The 19,148-nt window shown below is 45.6% G+C and overlaps 1 protein-coding gene across 1 annotated transcript; it reads left to right on the forward strand.

The window, feature by feature from the left end:
- Positions 1-74: 74 nt before the first annotated feature.
- Positions 75-17,292, forward strand: LRRC58 (leucine rich repeat containing 58). Its single transcript, XM_042031721.1, has 4 exons — positions 75-646; positions 9,801-9,929; positions 11,221-11,498; positions 12,971-17,292. Exons 1-4 carry the CDS (start codon positions 111-113, stop codon positions 13,177-13,179), a joined length of 1,152 nt encoding a protein of 383 aa, XP_041887655.1. The 5' UTR covers positions 75-110; the 3' UTR covers positions 13,180-17,292.
- The last annotated feature ends 1,856 nt before the right edge of the window (positions 17,293-19,148 follow it).

Raw genomic sequence — 19,148 nt, forward strand, 5'->3', positions numbered from 1 at the left:
GGGGGGCCGCGGAGGGCGGTGGGGATATGCAGGTTCCGGGGCGGGCCGGGGCGGGGTGAGGCGCGGAAGCCCCGGGGTGACGCGCGGGGCCGTCGGTCGGTGCGGGCGGGATGGCGGCGGCGGGCGGGGAGGGCCCTGAGCTGGAGCCGGGACCGGAGCTAGCGCTGGAGATGGAGCCGGAGCCGGAGTCGGAGCCCGAGCCAGATCCAGAGCCCGAGCCCGAGCCGGAGCCCGAGCAGGCGCTGGCGGCGGAGCTGTCGGCGCGGCGCAGCGCGGAGGCGCGGCGGCTGGTGCTGTCGCCGCGGCGGCTGTTGGGCCCGCTGCCTGCCGGGCTGTCGCAGTGGTTCCCGGCGCTGGAGGTGCTGGACGTGAGCGGGACGGGGCTGGCGGAGATGGGCACGGAGCTGCTGTCCTTGCCGTGCCTCCACACGTTGCTGGCCAAGAACAACCGGCTTGGCGGGCCCGGCTCGCTGCCCAAGGGGCTGGGGCAGGCGCCGCTCGCCCGCTCCCTCCGCGTCCTCAACCTCAGCGGGAACCGCTTCGCCGAGGTGCCGCCCGCGCTGCTGCAGCTCCGCGGGCTGCGCAGCCTCAGCCTCGGCGGCAACCGGCTCCACGGCATCCCGCCCGACATCCAGGAGCTCCAAAGGTGAGGGACGGGCCCCGCGGGAACAGGGACAGCCTCGGCAAGCCCGGCCGGGTTTTCTGCCACGCTCCCCCTCCGGGGGGTCAGTTCTCTCCAGCGTCAGGTGTCTCCAAGCACTGCTGCCGCTAACGTGGCTCTTCCTCTTCATCACGCTGAGTTACCAAAACTCCAGGACGTTCTTTACCTCATATATATATATATATATATATATATATATATAAGTATCTAAAGGGTAGGTGTTGAGGATGGAGGCAGGCTCTTCTTGGTGGTGCCAAGCAATAGGACAAGATGCAGAAAATGATGCACAGGAAGTTCCTCCTGAACGTGAGGAATAACTTCCTTACTGTGGGGGTGACCGAGCACTGGAACAGAGAGATTGTGGATTCTCCCTCACTGGTGATATTCCAGTGGACACAATCCTGTGCCGTGTGCTTTAGGATGACCCTGTGTGAGCAGGGAGGTTGGAACAGAAGACCTGCTGTGGTCCTTTCCAACCCAACTGATGCTGTGTATTCTTCAGGTGATGATGGGCCTTCTGTGCTCACAAACTGGGTGACTCTTGGAACTGCCCAGTCCCTGCGCTGCAGGGGAGCTCTCCTGGTGATGGTGTGGTTGGTGTGAGTGTTGGCATGTGGAAGGCTCTCATGCACCTCTCTGGGTGACAGTGAGATAAACCCCATGTGTCATGCAGTTCGTGGCTGCATGATGGGTTGCTCAGGAGAATAAAGATGTGTTTGTGACTTGCGCAAACAACAGGGCCTTTCTCCCGATACAGGTGCAGTCTCGCTGGGGTCTTGCTGTCATGGGTGGGGTTTTGTGGTGTTTCTCTCAGCCCATGGACTCGTGTAGATCTGACAGATACTGACAGACCTGGAGCACGGAGCCCCATGCTGTGCTTGGGTGCAGTGGTACATCTGGCTCTGGGGCTGTATCAGCCACTGCAGGCCGGCCATACAGAAACTTATGGCTGAATCACAGCAATTAGGAACAGTGGTGGGGTGGGAACAGGCCTTAGCCAGCACTGGGTATTGGCTGCCTGCGCTGGCCTGGGCTGGGTACTCCTGAAGCCTGCTGTCCTCCTGGGCAAGCCGGATGCTTGTCGTGGCTTAAGTGACACAGGCAGCTCAGTGTGTTCTGCTGGATCCCCAAGCCTCGGACTGACCTCTGTGCAGCTCTCTGCTAAGACTTTGGATCTGAACTTTGTTTGCTCCGGCTCTTTGCCAAGTGACTTGCCAGAGGCAGCTTCTCTTATGCAAATTCCAGCACCCTTGACCCTAAATACCTGGATTCACTCTGATGGCTCAGCAGAGCTGCATCCAGTGGAAGCATAGGATGTTCTGTGTGATGTCTCTCATGGGCGTTGGTGGGAGGTGCCAGAACTGCTTGAGTGCTGTTGGGAAATGCTTTTGTCTGCTGCAGTATAATACAATTGGGTTTGTGGCTTTTGTCCAGGTAGCATAACATGCACCTGTTAAGGATTTGGAGCAATTCTAGGTTACGCTCTCTGGACTGAGAGATGCCGTGAGACATTTTGAGTGATGGACAATGCCCATATTCTTCTTGACAGACTTGTGATACATCCTGGGTTGCGGCTGTCATGAGGAAGAGGAAGCTCAGCTTTTTCTCTGTCTGGAAACAGATGCTTCAGGGATGAAAAAGGAAATGAGGCATGGGAGAGGAGGCCAATGGAGGAGGGCAGCTGTGTGAGGAAGATGATCCACATTGTCTCCGTAGCATGTCTGGTAGCATCCAGGATGTAGTTGGGATCTGATTGTTGCTCCCACCTCTGAGTCAGAGGCTCCCTGCTGCTGTTTACGTGGTCTCAGTCTGTGGCTGTGATTTTTTCTCTCTCTTTCTTTTTCTTCCCCCAAGAAAGCAAAGCTCAGCCCTGATGTCCCCAGGAAGGTACTGGGCTGTGTAGCACCGCGCGCGGTGCCCCAGCAGGCTGTGACCTGTGCTCCACGCTGCACCTCTGCCACTCTTTGTTCCTCTGACCTGCCCTGAAGCAGGGCTCCTTGTTGTCCTGTCCTGCAGCTCTTCTTGGGCTGGTCATGCTCAAACCCCCAGAACAAGAATTCAGAGAGAGCAAATGCAGACAAAGCTATTGAACTGTCCATTTATCATTGCAAAGTGACATGTCAGATGGAAGAGTTACGCTTAGACACGGCTTCTGTCTGCTGCCCACGTCACCACTGCTACCTCGTTGAACTTCTGCTAACATGTCAACATAATATAATTGAACTTTAGCTCAAGATAGCAAATCTGTGCCCCACCAGGATTGTCAGCTTCTTTACCACTCTGCCATCAGTGACTTCTGTATCTGGGACTGCTTGGGTAACAAAAGGGAGCCGCACACGGCTTTGCCAGCGCTTGGAGAAAACAACACTTTATAATGTGTTGTTCCTCCAGAGGGAATCCTGAATCTGTTCATTGGGACCCAGATAACCAATGACCCTTGCCAAAAACATAGAAAGTACATTCTGGAGAGAAACTGCTGCCAGACTCTGCTCCTACCTGCTGACAAGAGTGTCCTCAGTGTGAGTGTGCTTGTTGTGGAAGGGGTCAAATGAGCCTGAGCAAGGACAGAGCAGAGCCAGCTGTTACAGCACAGCAACATGGAGACCTCTGTTAGTTTCTGAGCTCTGGAAGTTGGACATGGGACCTGGTGCTGTGGCTTCTGTTAACCTCCCAGCTCAATCTGCAAATGCCAGTCTTGCTGACAAGCCAAGACCTTGAGCCTTTTTCCATGTGCAACTTCTCGTAAATTTTTCTTTTATCTTAGGGGCTGTGAGACCACAAGGGAATGCAGGCAGCACTCTTACTGATCAAGTTCCTCCTGCTGCTATTAGAGTTCCTGAGGCCAGCAGTTCTCCTCTTCCTGTGACCCTGGTGGCTTCCCATTTGCTCCAGTCACTGATGATAGAGCAGACTGGAGTTGCAGAAATCTAGAAATGCTTCTTAGATTTCCAAGGAATGGCTGAGCTGTGATGAGATGTTTTTTTAAAATACTCTTGATAACTAAGCTTTGTGTCTTTCCTCTGCACTCTTAGTTTTTGAAGGGGCAGCGTGTCAGTTTTAATGAAGGCCAGGAATATGGCAGATAAGGAGTCTGTGTATGTGATAAAGTTGAAAGTATAAAAAGCTGATGGGTCTGACCTGCCAAAGGAGAGGGAATGTGCTGGTGACTATGAATGCAAAGGTCCTGGAATGGAAGGTGTGTGCCATGTGTTGTTACTCACAGGAAGATAATAAATCCACCACTTTGCAGCTGTATTTGGGTTAGGCGTATTGTGCAGAAACTTCTCCCTGGCATGTTCATGGTGACTTGGCAAGTTAATGAACCCGGTGATAAGAACCACAGCCAGTCCTGCTGCTGTCGTGTCTTACTCATTCCGGCTTCAGCCATCTGCCCCGTCCTCGCCCACACAAATGTTTCGTGTGCAGTGCAAGATCCTGCGTGGACAGTGAGTGCTGTGTTCCTGATTGTTGGTTATCTCCTAGGCTGTTGTGGAAGGCCTGCCTGTATGCTTGAAGCTTCCTTTGCGTGGCTTCATAAATGTATGATCATAATTGCTCTGGTGATGGCAGTAGGATGATGCTGATCATAGCAAGCTGGCACCAGGGATGAATAGCCTTTCATGCTTCATGTTTTCCATTAGGAAAATTCAGTGCTCTTTCCTCCATGTTTCAGTGTAGGCATCGAGGGTGCCCAGCAATAGCCTCATGTATTTCTGAGAAATGTAGGTGTTGCCCCTGCTGAGGGCTTTTTCTTGATCGTGTTGAAGCTGTGCCAGGTCCTTCTGTATGCCCAGCATCCCCAGTTCCTGACAGCTGGTGTGTCAGTACAGTGCAAGACCTGAGCAGTGGCTCTTGCTGTGAACTGAGAGTGGTGAATGCACCAGATGTGTGAGAGCAACCTTCCTTGCATTGCTTTCCTGTTTGTTGCCAGATAAAATACGAACTCAGCATAGGCAGACCCAAGTGTTATCTTCTCTGTAGTTCTCCCTGCTGACCTTGCTGTGTTTTCAGTGGGAGATGTTACGGTCAGTCACTCTCTCTCAGTCTCAATTCACAGCCCTCAGCAGCTCCTGAACTGTGATCTGCATAGAGATCCCACTGCTGCATCGGTTCTGCATGTGCTTCCGCTGCTGATCCAACTGGGGATGCAGTGTGGGGCAATGTGTGTTACAGCTGGTGAGCTAGAAACGTGGCCATCTACTTGTCCCCATCCTGGCACAAAATTTGTGCGGCAAATCTGGTAAAACATAGCTCTGATCTTCATGGTGCAGCTGTGGCTTTTGGCTTAAGAGTGCAAGGATTGCCCTAATCAGTGTGCAGGCCTGGGGAAATGTCCTGCAAGTGTCCTGTAAAATGAATAATTCGCAAGGGCTTAGTGAAACACAGCCGATACTTTGAATCTCCCATGGGAATTTTGAGTTTAGTCATACTCTCCTAGTGAATACTCTGATGCTCCGTCAAGCACTGGGGAGCAGGCAGAGCTTGGAAAAGACCCGTGCATGCTCCTTTCCTTCTTGCTGCTATTCCTCTAATAAAGCCCAGTTGTGTGAGGGCTGGGATCAAAGACCTCAGACGCCTAACTGGATTCATCCAAGGTTTGTGTAAAGGCTTATATGCATTGAAACCCAGAGCGTTTGCTTTCATTCGTGGGTAGTATTAAGCATGTTAGACAAGCGTACGCTTACAGAACGGCTGTTAGTGTGGGAAAAAGGGCAAGCAGAGCTTTGATAAAGATACAGCATTAGGAAATCTGCTTGCTGTCTCCCTTCTTCTTCCCCTCTTCAAACGTTTTGCAAATAGTGTTCAGACGACCGTTTGATCTTAAATTTGCGTGTCAGCAAAGGCTATGCAGTTCTCTCAGGAATTAGCAAATCGTAGAACAGGGTTAACAGGAGTGTATTGTGGGCTGCTTTGAAATTCCTCCCTTGCATGAGCCTCAAAACTGCCCTGGAAATTTCTTGCTAAAAAGTTTATCTTAAAAAGACCCGGAGCTATTTCAGGCAACATTGTTGGCTTGGTTTTTTTTAGATTACCTATTTAGATGCATCTGTTTGATGTCAGCTGTTAAATTTTATCTGAAGAAGCATCTGTGGGGAAACAGGGTGGATTGAAAATTTGAGTATCTCTTCTGCCTGAAGACATTATCCCCTTGAAACATGACTATGGGAGTGCTGTAGTAATTGATAGGGTATTAAAAAATACCTCTAGTGCTCAGAGTGGCTCTTCTTATTTACTGAGTGTTTGGGGGCTTTTGGATTTGATTTGTGGTATATGATGACCTGAAAACATCAAGGACATAAGCAAGAAGGTACAGTCTCTTTGCACGTTAAACTTTGCTGCCACTCCCTGAATTGATCATAGTTTTTTTAGCATTTCTCCACTCCTTTCCTAGTAGGTAAAAGTATTTTCATTGCCGCCTTACAGCCCAGTGGTGTGAAATACGCTGCTAGAGAGGAGCACCACATGATGGGCTCAGCGTGCTGGCTTGTGCTTGGCAGCAATTAGGACTGGCTGTGCTGAGCAGGGGGCTGCTGGGTGTGAGGCTGAAAGGGACTCTGGCCTTTTATTAGCGTATTTGTCAACATTGCTTAAAGGCAGGAGAGAAAGTGTCAACCCTCATTAGTTACTCTGTCACATGCTTGTTGGGTCTTTTTTCAGATTCTGTTGAGGTTGATTTTGTTAGTGTTTGTCCCTTCTTGAAACTCATTCAGCCCAGAGTCTGTGTGGCAAGTTGGAAGTACATCATTCATTCTAGCTTCAAAAATTGGAACTCATCTTATGTTTGTTTGATGATAGTTGATCTCTGGCTTTTTGAAGATTCTGGACTTTTGAAAGTGCAGAAAAAAATCCAGTTCTACGTCTGTGTACACAGCAGCTCACAAGACCTTAGCTGATCTATCAAAATGACTGTACAGATTAATGATTGTCAGAAGAACTAGGTCTAAGTGTGAAAGGTTAGTTAGAAGCATTCACTAAGCTCAGTGCCATCTCTGCTGTGGTCTTCCTGCAAAAACCTGTGATGAATGTTGTGGATTGACTTAGTGCAGGCTCTTGTGTGAAGAGGGCAGAGCTGAGCAGTGCTTTTGCTTGTCTTACCAAGCAGCGAACTGCCCTGCCCTGAGTAGTGCAACTCAAGAGCCAGCATCACCTTGGCCTCTAGTACAGGCTTAGTGTGACATGAAAATCAGGCCAGGAGCAGATGAGCTGGGAGCAAACTGCATTCCCAGTTCTCTGGTCAGTGCTCTTGATAAAAGGGTTGTGTCTCTTGAAAATCCTTTCCTGTGTCATTATTAGCTTTGCTCAGACAAATCTTGACATTTTAATTTGATGCAGAAATGGCTGTTGTTGATTCCTTCACCTTGCTTAGCCAAGACTAGGCTAGATCCTTCTTCCTAGCAAATTGTACTTTGAGGGATGGGAGTTACGGATTTTGTTTTCCTGCTGAGTGGTGTTTCAATGGAAACTGTAAGAATATCTTTTCTATGTTTTAAGTAAGTTTCTTTGTCATTTCAAAACCTCCTCCCTGTGGTTTTTTAATAAATTAATCATCTAATTAATACCATAAGTTGATGTGGAAATTCTGAATTTGCTGTAGCAGACCGGGCCCCATGAGTTTTTAGTCTACTGACCCCAAAACAGTGATTCAGAAGATGAGTGAAAAGAAAACATTTTTTAAGAAGTATTTTGTTGCCAATGAAGAAGTTACTTTATTTAGTGGGTTTTTAGTTAGAGACAGTTTGTATTCTGATGTTAGATCTTTGTATCCTGTGCGGTATGACTGAGTGTTCTCATTACAGACTTTACAAAGAACAGATTTGAAGCTGTAAGAAGTTTGTAGGCAGTGGTTTTGCACACTTAGTTTGTACAGTAGGCTACTCTTGAAACATATGTGTTTTATGCCTTGAAATGAATTTCCTAAATATTTTTACTATATAATTTGTGCCATCCTCTCTTTCCCTGGTAGGATGTGGTTTTATGCCATGTCACTTTACAGGCATTAGTGTCCTCAAACACAAAGGATGAGGAGTTAATTATTCACTTTTCCTAGGAAGTGCAAACCTGTATGCATGTAAACCTTGTTTAAATATTGAAATCCACATTGCTAGAATTCTCTTGCCCAACAGTTTTTGGTGTGGGCTCCAGCAATGGTATGGAGTTAAAATATGCCTAGGAATTGTATACTCAGCAGTAAAGTCCCTAGTGAGAGCCAAAGCAGCCTAAATCCACATTGGGAAACAATGGAGGTTCGAAGGAGGAATTTTGGTTAAAACTCAGGGCTTTGTTAGGGGATCAAAAGTTAATTAAAAATAATCTCTCCTTGACATGGTCTCTGCACAGCACTCTTCCTCCTACCCCCACTCCTCACCTACAGGTTGTCTGAGTAGAAGAGAGGTTACTTTGGAGCAGGGGCGATTGGTGACGGTTTTTCCCCGTGTACTTTCTTTCACATTCAGAGTAATCTCCAACTGTGCTGTCCCACTTGGTCTGTAGTTACTGCCTTCCATATAATCAAATTCAGTTTAAGGCCTAATTTTGTATCCACTTTATCAAATGTCAATTATTTAGCTTGCCTTTGACATACTCCAAAAATATAAGGGAATCCGGGGGAAGCTGAGCCCTGCAAGCATCTCCTGGTGTGTTGCAAAGGTCTGTCATTCTGTCCTTCACTGTTGGGCATGTGCACCTTTGTGCTGCAGTAGTGGCCTCTCTAGCCCAAGCAGATGCTGTCATTGGATCTCTGGGGTTCAAGTTTCTTGCAAGAACTGAGCGAAACAGACTCTCTCTCCTGTTCTCCTGCTCCATCCCAGGGGAAGTCTCAGGGAGGAGCTCCTCTGCGCTCCACATATGCTGTGGCACAGGGTTTCAGGGCTCAGACCTTGTCTGGGTCGACCACAGTGTCCCTTGGGTGCTCTGTTCCTGTGTTTCTGTGCCAGTTGTATCCATAGCATTTCTCAGTTGCTGGGGTGAGGTGAAGGTGTCTCCTACTCCAGGGAAGTTATAACCTCTACTTAAAGATGGAGCCTGATGTGTTCACTTTCCCTGGCCCGTGGGCAATGCTTGGATCAGAGAAGGCCAAGGTGCATTGTAGTTAGGCAACCTGAGTGTGTACTGGAGATACTGAACCAGGACTATGGGATCCACCTTTTTCAAATACGGAAGAAATCTTGGCTGGACTGTGATTAGCAAGAAGTACCCACACTGAGCCTGCCTTTGCTCCTCTTTCAGACAACATCCGAGAACAGGGAAAGAAAGCTACTTGAGTCCGTGGAATGGGGATTTGAAGCTATTATGTCAAAGAGAAATGCTTGCCAATTTTTCTTCCTAGAAGGGCAGAGATGCACAGCAAATACTGGCTGCTCCACCTGGCAGAAGGGGTTTAGTGCCTCTCTCCATTCATGTCTCCCATCCACTGCGTTTTCACAGGACATCCAGTGATTCTTTGATTTAGGCCCAAACTGCAGTGAAGCCCAGCTATGGTTTCTGTTAGCTTTGAGCTTCATGACTTCAGTGTAGTGAAATCAATCTCTGAGAAATTGCATGCATGTTCTTGTGTGACTTAGGTGCACTCTGTGCTGTTGCAGCTGTGGTATTGGTATGTGAATTGTATCAAAGTGGGACCGGCTGCCTCTGAGTAATGCTGAAAGGTTCCAGTTAGTCACCGAGGAGTCAAATGATTCCACAAAGAGCAACTAGTGCTGGGGCAGGGCCAGGATTTCCAGGGAGAGACACTGCACTCATGCTTTGCTCCTACCAAAACAGAGAGCTCCCACTGGCTGCAGCAGGATCTGTGTCGGGGCTGCAAACCCTGTGTGTGCAGGCTGCTCTTCCTTGGAAATAGGAGCACAAGCTTTGCATAAGGGGTTGGTGTAGGAATACACAGTTGTCTGGTGCCTACCTGCAGGTGTAAGGGTGACTGCGGGAGTCTGGAGGTAAAATCTCAACATTATGTATTGTGAAACATCAGCTCTGTTGTAATTTTGATGTGCAACTCAGCTTTTTTTTTCTTTCTCTCAGCAAATTATCTCATAGGTAGTCATCTGTCAGCTTCCTTTAAGAAGTGCAGAGATGTGAAAACCTAGGTGTTAAAGGAAACTTGAAATTAATGAAATAATGCACTGTTTTCTCTTCTGTTTTTCAGTTTAGAGTTTCTATACCTTGGAGGGAATTTCATTACAGCAATTCCACCTGAATTAGCAAAACTGCCTTCTCTGAGGTATCTAGTTCTGTGTGACAACAAGATCCAGAGCATTCCACCTCAGCTGGCACAGTGAGTATTTGCTGTCATTGGCCACTAGCTGTAATTAACTCTTTGAACTTTTTCTCTGTGCGTGGATGAAAGCACCTGGGAGGACCTATTTGTCCTTCAGTTTGTTAATGTGACTAGACTTGAAAAAGAACATCCCTGGCATGGTGCACTGCAGGCAAACCATGAATATATGATCTGGTAAACTCTATCAAAGGGTCAAAAAACTCTTTCAAAGGGTTTAAAAAACTCACTGGGATTGCAACTTACAGTGAATTAATAGATTTGTATAGAGGGTCCTGAAAAGAACCTGGGCAACTCAGAAAAGATAAATTGCTGCCTTAAGAAGTAAGAGTGGTACTGTTTTATTAGTAATGAATGCTTGATCTGTTTTGCCCTTCACCCCAAACCCTTCTGTACTTTTATGTTGTACCGTCCCCTGTGCTCCCTTGGCATTCCTTACTTTAGGATCTCTGAGTCTTCATTTAATCCTACGGCATAGTTCTAGGGGCTAGATTAGTGCTTTATCTGTTCATAATGGGGGAAAGAGGATGCTGCAGCTCTGTATGTGTAGCCTAAGATGGGAAATGAAGATGGGAGGTGTAGCTGTAACCTAAAAACAACTGAATGGCAGCATGGAGTTCTCCGAGTTGGAATTTGATGATGTAGTGGGATTATTCTTGATATACAATGTCTTGTAACTTTTACAAGTTTGGGAGCAGCCCTGGATGCCATGCTGGAGCATTGCTTTGTGCTTCCTGAGAGAGGAGAGCCTCGTCCAAAAGCGAAAAAATTGCTTGTCCCCTGTGCCGTAGCTGGCCTGGCCTGACCTTGCTCAGAGGTGGTGGTGTCATAGCGCAAGCAGTGAAAACATGGGGCTTTCCAGGGCTGGCTGCCTCCCAGCAATCATCTTTAATGCATGAGACAGAGCAGGTGACTTATTCAGAGCACTGCATGGGACTGTTCTTGATGCGTGCACTGGGTACAAGGAAACGTTATGTCCCCTGAAAGAGCTCAGTTTGTACACTTTTGTTCTACCTTTTTTGGGGGTGTGTGTGGAGAATACTGAGAGGGACAGCAGCATGTTTAAGACTGTGTTTCTTTAGCAGGTATTCCGGTGCTGAGCCAAGTTTTCTAATGCACTGTGTGTGCTGGAGTAAGAGCAGCTCTTTTAGCATGAATTTATGCTTTAAAAGGGAGAAAAGCCAAAGAAAAAGAAGATGGTGGGAGAGGGGAGAGTAATTAGGTCTGCATAATGCAGTTGTGTGGCAATTTTGCTTGCACATCTTGACAAGGTATCCATCTCCATCCTTAGGCTGCATTCCCTGCGTTCCCTTAGCCTGCACAATAACCTGCTGACTTACCTTCCTCGAGAGATTCTTAACCTGGTCCACCTCGAAGAGCTGAGCTTGCGTGGGAACCCGCTGGTGGTGCGGTTTGTGCGTGACCTGACCTACAATCCCCCGAGCCTTCAGGAACTGGCTGGACGCACAGTTAAAACTCGCAACATTCCCTACACTCCCAGTGATCTCCCAGAGAGTCTTGTCCGGTACCTGAGCCTGGCCAGCAACTGTCCCAATCCTAAATGCGGGGGTAAGTTCACCTCTGCAGCTCTGCTTCCTGCTCTTACCTGATGGTTTCCTTTCCCTCTGACTTGCCCTGACTTTATAAGCTCACTCAGGTTCAAAGTGTTACTTACTGCATCCACATTCTGCCTGTATTTCCCTGGCTCCAGGTCTCCTGCAAACTTGTCTTTAAGGAGCCTTGTTCCCTTAGGAACAGTATTCAGAGTTGTAGTACTGGTTTACTGTATTTGCATGGGAATGTAAGACAGCACTTCTGTCAGAGTCTTCGTGGCTCATCCCAGCACTCCAGTATGGTTTTATGGTCTGAAGTTTCTGATCCATTTGCCCTGAAATAGCTCAGAGCAAGTAATGGACAGGAGAACTTTCGCAGACACTTTTGCTGAATGGTGAGCATCATTTCTGGATGGAAGAGAGGAGAGTGGCTCTATTGCTTAGCAGTTACCAACAGCAACTTGTTTAGTTCTAGCTTGGGACCACTAGCGTGTAGTTCTTGGAAGGAGAGGACTTAATAAAACAGCCTGGAATGCTTGGGCTTAATTTGGCTCAATGCTTAATCTTTATCCAGAGTAAATGATCTGCACATTTAGCCTTTAGAAGATTAAGGGGAAAAAAATCATTAATTAGTATCTACCCTGCAGTCATAATGTTATCTTCTTACAGGACAGTATCAAAGCACGCTCCATAAGCAAAGATGGAAGGGCTGGGACTTCTGTTGGGAGGAAAAGAAAAGTTTCTTTTTTTAAGAGTTTTGCACGGCTTGGATAACAGTGGATTGGTTCTGTGCTTTTTCACTATGCCTTATGAACTTGTACAGTACAGCAGCACTGCTCTAGCACTGCAGGAGAAAAGCTTACTCCTGACCAGCTAGGACTTAAAACACTGCTGGAAACTTCTGAAAATGTCAGCGTCTAAAATCACTTGCTGTGACAGGAAGAGAACATAATTGTGCGTTACAGCAAGACTGTTGCCATGGAAAGTAGCATCCAAGCTCAGTGTGGTGACTTCACTCAAGCAGAAGAAAAGTAGAGCTGTGAAGGTCTATTTGTGAATGCATTTTTACTAGCTGGTAGAAGAGGTTCTACCAGTTTGAAAATACAGTGCATTAATTCATTTGACATTTAAGAAGTTTGCAAATTCCCAGCCCAAGTTTTCTCCCTAATGGTTAGAAGAAATTTCCACATTATTTGGAAGTAACTGCCCTGTGTCTTTACGTGAAGAGTGTGCTGTTCTGAATCACCTACCAAATAACTGCTAAAAAAAGAAAAATACAGTTTTACAGGAGTTCTTTACTAAGAAAAGAAATTACACATTTTCATAGGTATCCTGGTCCCTTCCACCAGTACCTCTTTGCTCCTGCATCCAGTTCAGTGCCAATTAAATCCTAATTCAAGGCATGTGCTCCAGCCATAAGAGCCCTGCAGAGTTTGCAGGTCTCTGGGCTCAGGGTCTCATGTTTTTCCTGTTACCTCTCCCTCACAGGTGTGTACTTTGACAGCTGCGTCAGACAGATCAAGTTCGTTGACTTCTGTGGGAAGTATCGGCTCCCGCTGATGCACTACCTGTGCTCCCCAGAGTGCTCCTCTCCCTTCAGCTCTGCCTCCCAGAGCTCCACTTCCCAGAGCGAGTCTGACTCTGAGGATGAGGCCAGCGTTGCTGCGCACAGGATGCAGAAAGTCCTTCTGGGATAACGGGCAGCCAGAGGGGAAGACGGGAAGGAAAATGGATTTGAAAAGCAATAATGGAATGGTGAAGCATGAGCCACTGGCCTGAAGGGCTCATGAGAAATTGTCCTCAAGTCCATGCAGGGCCAGAACATCTTAGCAAGCCTAGGCTTGCTTGGTGCAGTGCTGCTTAGGAGATCTAACTCGGTAGCGTGCTGCCTGTAGGTTGCCTGGGGTTGTTAGAAATGTCTCCTGGCTGGGAGGCACCCCCCTCCCTCAGACAGGCTGGGAGAGGGATTTGTTCTCACTGGCGGATTCAGAAGGATTTTAATATATGAAACTTGATTGGACTTCAGTCATCCTGCAGAGCAAAGGAGACTGTCCAGATCCTTTAACACTGTGGTAAATTAGAAACAGGCTAATGATGCCATGTGAGTATGTATGGACCCCAGTGTTTTATATAGCAGTTTGATTCCTTTCTGTCTCCTTTGATCTCAGTTACAGATTTTACACCCATCCACTAAAAATGAAAGTTGAATTTTTTTTTTTTTTCAGGACTAGGTTTTTCCAGACTCTGGTTACTCTTCCTTTGCCTAGAGGTGTAGGGTCTCTGTACTGTTACAGATGTTATAGCCATCACAGAACTGAGCCACCTTTTTTTTCTCCCTTGTCATACTAAGCTGCTCTTAGTGTCTCCTAAGAGTATTTGTTATTTTTCCTCCTCCATCTTCTTCCCATTACACCTGAAGTGTTGCTGCCTTTATGGTGCCTTCAGAAAACAGACAAGTTGTTCTGTTATACTCGGTATTACTTCAGACTTGTGGCCTGTGCAAGGGACCAGATGTGATGCTCTGTGTTATGCTTTTGAGTCTCAGCTCACAGATTTGGAGCAAATCTGCTTTTACAGCTGTGAATTGCAGGAAAGGTCTTGATTGACATTTTTTGTTTATAAACAGCCACATTTCCCCACTGCAGTTTGCTCTGCTGTGCTTGGTAGAGTTACTTTCCATCTTTAAACTTTCCATCTTTAAGGTCACCTGCCTAAGGTACACAGCAGCTCAGTGAATTGAAAGTACACAGAGAAGTGCTGTGGAGATTGAATGTCTTTTTTCCTGATTCCTAACAGGAGAGGAAAAGCTGGTAGGGAGGCAAAGGCATGTTTTCTGAGCTTCTTGCACAAGGTGCTTTTGAAACGTCTTCCATATTTATTTGTTTGCATTTGCTCTTGTTGCAATGGCTTTGGCACTCTGTTGATGGTTCAAATAATACACTGAGTTATCTTAAAACTATGTTTAAAGGCAAGCTGCAGAAAGTAGCTCAGAATTTTTAAGCATCAAGAAATACCTTATAAAATTAATACTACAAATTGACGGGTATCTGTAAGTCAACTTTATGAGGCTATTGTGTGTTTCACTCAGTGAGAGCTGCCCCTTTATTAAGATTTCATGGTAGACAGTCCTTTTGATGCAGTTTCTGATAGAGTAAATCCAACTGTGCCTTTGAATGCATGAGCAGAGCAAAACCATCATGTTAAGAAGCTGAAATGAACAAGAAAAACTTTCTTAACCCACTCCAGCCCTACAGGGTAATTTAAAAACGTGTCTCTCCTGCATTCAGAAAACACATGTACCCATTTGAACATCTTATGGCAGCTCTGCATTAATGGTCCTGTTTAATTATGTTTGACACTTTATGTATTAAAGCACTTTGACAATTCTGCTCTTTATAACTAACTTTAGTGATTTTTTTTTTAATGAGACTACAGTTTTTCCTTTTATGTGACCTGAAGAACAAGGTCTGTCTTGGTGTGCAGGTTGAATTTCTTGCCTTGCATTTCCTTGACAGCACTCTTTATTTCCCCAGGTTCCCTTGGAAAGAACTGGAATTTGAAAGACATTACCTGGTTGTAAAATAGTACTCTGTCCATTGTTAATCATTGCAACTTAGTTCCTACATGCACATGTGATTCCCTGTGTGCATAGATCTGCAGGGAATTAATCGCATGTGCTCTATGCCTTTCCAAGTAATTATATTAAAGTGTATTTTTAAGACACAATAAGGTGTATGTGCCAAGCAACTGGATGTCATTTTAACAAATTCTGTGAGGTTTGCTTTGGAAGAAGAACCTACAGGTTTTGTGAGAAACCAACTGCATGCTGTTAGTGAAATTATAACCAGCGAGTGGCCTGTTTCGTTTGTCTCATCTTTCAGATGCCTCTTGCTGTCCCAAGTGAACATAGTCACGCCAATGCTGAATGACAGTAAGATGATTCCAGAGCCACAATTTTAACTTGCCTGCTGGTATAACCATAGCAGTCAACTGAGTGATCTAGAGCTTGACTCTCCTGCCAGCAAAAGTGAGCCACACAAGTTGAGATCTCACAATCTTTTGAGCTCAGGGCCATGAGGTACCACCTTCCTTTCTTGTCTTTAGCAGCAGCTGCCTTGAAGTCATGCATTTTTTCACTTCACGAAGCTAGATTTCGTCAGAGTTCCTGTTTGCACAGTAGCACCTCTGTGTGTGATGAGTTCAGACCAGTGGTGGCTGTTTCTAATTTAGCTTGATCCTTAACTGCAGTTTCTTTCCTAACTGAATAGGCATCCCACTTCTGCCCAAATATTATATGGTCTATTAGGGTAATCTTTTTTTTCACAGATTCTTCACTGTAGCCAGGTCAAAACTTGACATCTTATGCAGTTGCTATCTATGCATTTTTAGACTTGATAAAATGTCTTGACTCTTAAAAATTTATATATATATATATATTCCTAAATACAGCTACCAAGTTTTCTTTTTGCTGCTGGGCTTTAAAGTGCAATTCAAGTAAGTCAGAATTTAAAACAATCAAGAACTTGTAGGAAAAACAAATTACTGGTTGGTTGGGTTTGAGGTTTTTTCCCTCCGACATAGTTTTGAGAGGACTAGGGATGCAGGTGTATATTGTAGTGCCTAACACATTGAATCCCCATGAGTCGTTTTTCAGCAATTGTTAGCCCCCAAAGACTCGAAAGTGTACTGGGCAAAAATAGGTAAGACACAACTTGAAAATACTCAGATTAATGATAGGCACTAGTTTCTATCATTCCCTTCTCAGGGGTCCTGAGAAGTAGGCAGTGTTTTTGCCACTGTCTGTTTGTTTTCTGTCTGTTTTTAGCAGATTTCAACTCCTACAGATGCATCTTCAAGTGAAGTCTTCAGTCAGTGTTTGGGTATCAGTCCCTTTGTAGCTACAGCCACCCAGCATGGCCAGCTTTTGAGCTGTTTTTAAGCTGAGACCCAAGTGTGTTAAGCAAAGTTGCTCATTGCTTCTTCCCCGTTGGGCCTGGGGCCCTGCCTGCATTCATCCCCTGCCCCACCATGCCTCTGCCAAGGAGAGCTGCTGGTGTGTTTCTGAATGCAGGTACTTGATGGGAACAGTGGGGTCATGTTAAAAAGAAGCAAAATATCAATTTGATGGGAAGCAACTTAGACAGTTGCCAATTCTTCTATGTTTCTCTTTCTTTAATAAGAGGTGAGACCTGAGGAAGTCAGTAATGAATATTTAAACATACTCTGAAGTGGCCAGATGCAGTTTTTCATGGGCTTCTCCTGGTCATTTTAAGTCTTTGAAATCTTGTGTTGAATTATAATGGGACTGGGGGGGAGGGTAGGGGAGAACCAGCTCCTTTTTGTTCCTTACTCTTGTTGGCAATAATGAATGGAAGGAATTTAATCCAATGAAAGTAATGAAACTTAATCCTTGCAATGCATCTTTGTTGCCCAGTTCAAAGAACTATTTTAATGCATCTTATTCACACCATGCCCTCTCTCCCCAACTGAAGACACTTTGAAATAGACTGCTCCAGAGTGCACACTAATACAGCAGTAACTCTGTCTTGGAAACCTTTCTATTGATTATTTCACTTGCCTGCCTGAGTAGAGAATTGATAATTTACTGACCAGAACACTAAGGGTAGAAAGGGTTCTCATCCAGCCCTCTTGTTGAATTTTTAAATAAGCATTTGTTTTAGGACATCTTAAAGTGCCTTACGATTTTAAAATTGTATTTTGCCTGAAACATATGAATGTAAAGTATCTCTAACAGTATTTCATTATAAGCTGTAAAACAAATTGCAAACACTAAACCTACAAAAATGTTACTCTACTGTTGTCTGTCCATTATTTTCCGACATCTCAGTTCTGGTGTTTCTGCAGACAGAACTTCTGTAGGATTGGAAGCATTAAAATGGGGCTGTATGTGGTCGGGGAGCGGATGGGATTTGACCTGTGCTGTGTAAAACCAAGAGTGGGTGAGACTTCCAAAGGGACTGCTGAAACTCCTGGCTCTTGGGGCCCACTTGTGACAGACCAGTGTGTGTTACAGAACCAGATCCTGTTTTACTTCTGGTATAGTGTTGCAGAGATTTGCTGCACAGTTTAAAGGCAGAAGTAACTCACAGACTGGATAAATACCCAAACAAGAGAAGGTGGTGTCATGGTGGAGTTTTCCAGCAATATGAAACAACAGTTCTAAACTTTGTGAATTGTTTCCCTCTTAATATGCTAACCTTGAAACCTCTAAATGACTTTTTGAATGCTAATTTTCTGATCATGTTAACTGGCTAATGTGTTCCCATTTCTTGAGTAACCCTATATTTCCTCCTACATCCTGAAGAGTTTTGTGATCTATTGCCAAAATGTTTCGGATCCTGCTGTGCAATTACCAGTTGTCAGTGAAGAAATGTGGTGTATCGGAAAATGGGAGAGTGGGAAGCAAGAATGACTTGATACTGACTTGATACTAACTTCAGCAGGAACTATTTCAGATATAGTTCAACTGCATATGTAATGAAAAACCTCTCAAATTATGCAGCAGCTCCATTTTGAGTAACATAAAGTACAGAGGAGTGCAGTGACCTTGCAGTAATAGCCAGGCTGAGAACATTCTTACTTCTTTTTGTTAACTAATTTAAGGATACCCTTTTCTGTGCCTTCTTAATGCCTACCTTATATTTGGAAACAAAATCCAGAAGTGCTGATTCCTGACATGAGTTGCCCATGTTTTAGTCTCTGGGAGCAAATCTTGGCTCTCAGACTCTCCTCTGACTTCAGTGCTAGAGCAATGGAAAGGGTGCAGAGGAAACGTGAGTGATGTAGAGGGCTGAACCAGATGCTCAGAATGTCAGATTGACATTTTAGGCTCACACAGTTGCACAGATCGAAAGGGAAGCGTTCCATTGATGCATTCATTGGAAGTGTGTCATCATAAAATAGAGCTGTACTTCTACTCAGACATGCTGCCTTAGGTGATCAAGACAGCTAGAGCTGAATGTATGCACCTTTTCCTCTGCACTAAGGCTGTGAGTTGCAGTTGCCAACCTTTTAAAAAAGAAATTTTGGGAGAAAGTCCAAGTGCTACATCAAAGAAAGGCAGGGCCATCTCTGTGTCCTGGCCTGGGACCTACTGGTAGCAGCTCAGAGCTACTCTCAGAGTGGTAAAGGATTAATGTATCTTCAGAGTGTTGTCCAAGTGCCCTGTCTGTAACCCCTCCTTGACTCCATAAAAAAGCAGGACCCAAAGTCAGTACTGATAAGTGAGTTGTATATTTATCCCAAATATTACCCTTTCATCAGAGTGTCACAAGGCTGGCTGCCATTTACACATCTCTGAAGATCATTGTGTTGGCAAATAAATGATTTCATCAAGCTCTGTCGTTCCTCGTGCAAGGGAACGTGACAGACCAAAGTGTTACAGGATCCTTGCCTGAGTTTGACTTGGACACTGATGAACAGATGAGTTGGGAGGGCAAACGAACCCTTCATCAGGGTCATAGCTTAGCTGGGGACAGGGGGTCACAGAGTGAGCCCAGCAGGTCAGCACATCACCCTTTACATCTGCAAGGACACAGACACTTACTGCTGGTGAAAGGACATGTATGAAAGGCACAGCATTTTTTTTGGTTCTGAGGATTGTCCCTGAAAGAGTAAATTTCAGCCTTAGGGCTTTGAGAATGGA

The sequence above is a fragment of the Corvus kubaryi genome, unplaced genomic scaffold (genome assembly GCF_017639235.1).
Source record: "Corvus kubaryi isolate FWS band 111438036 unplaced genomic scaffold, C.kubaryi_AGA036_p1.0 37341, whole genome shotgun sequence".
Taxonomy (NCBI): Eukaryota; Metazoa; Chordata; class Aves; order Passeriformes; family Corvidae; genus Corvus; species Corvus kubaryi.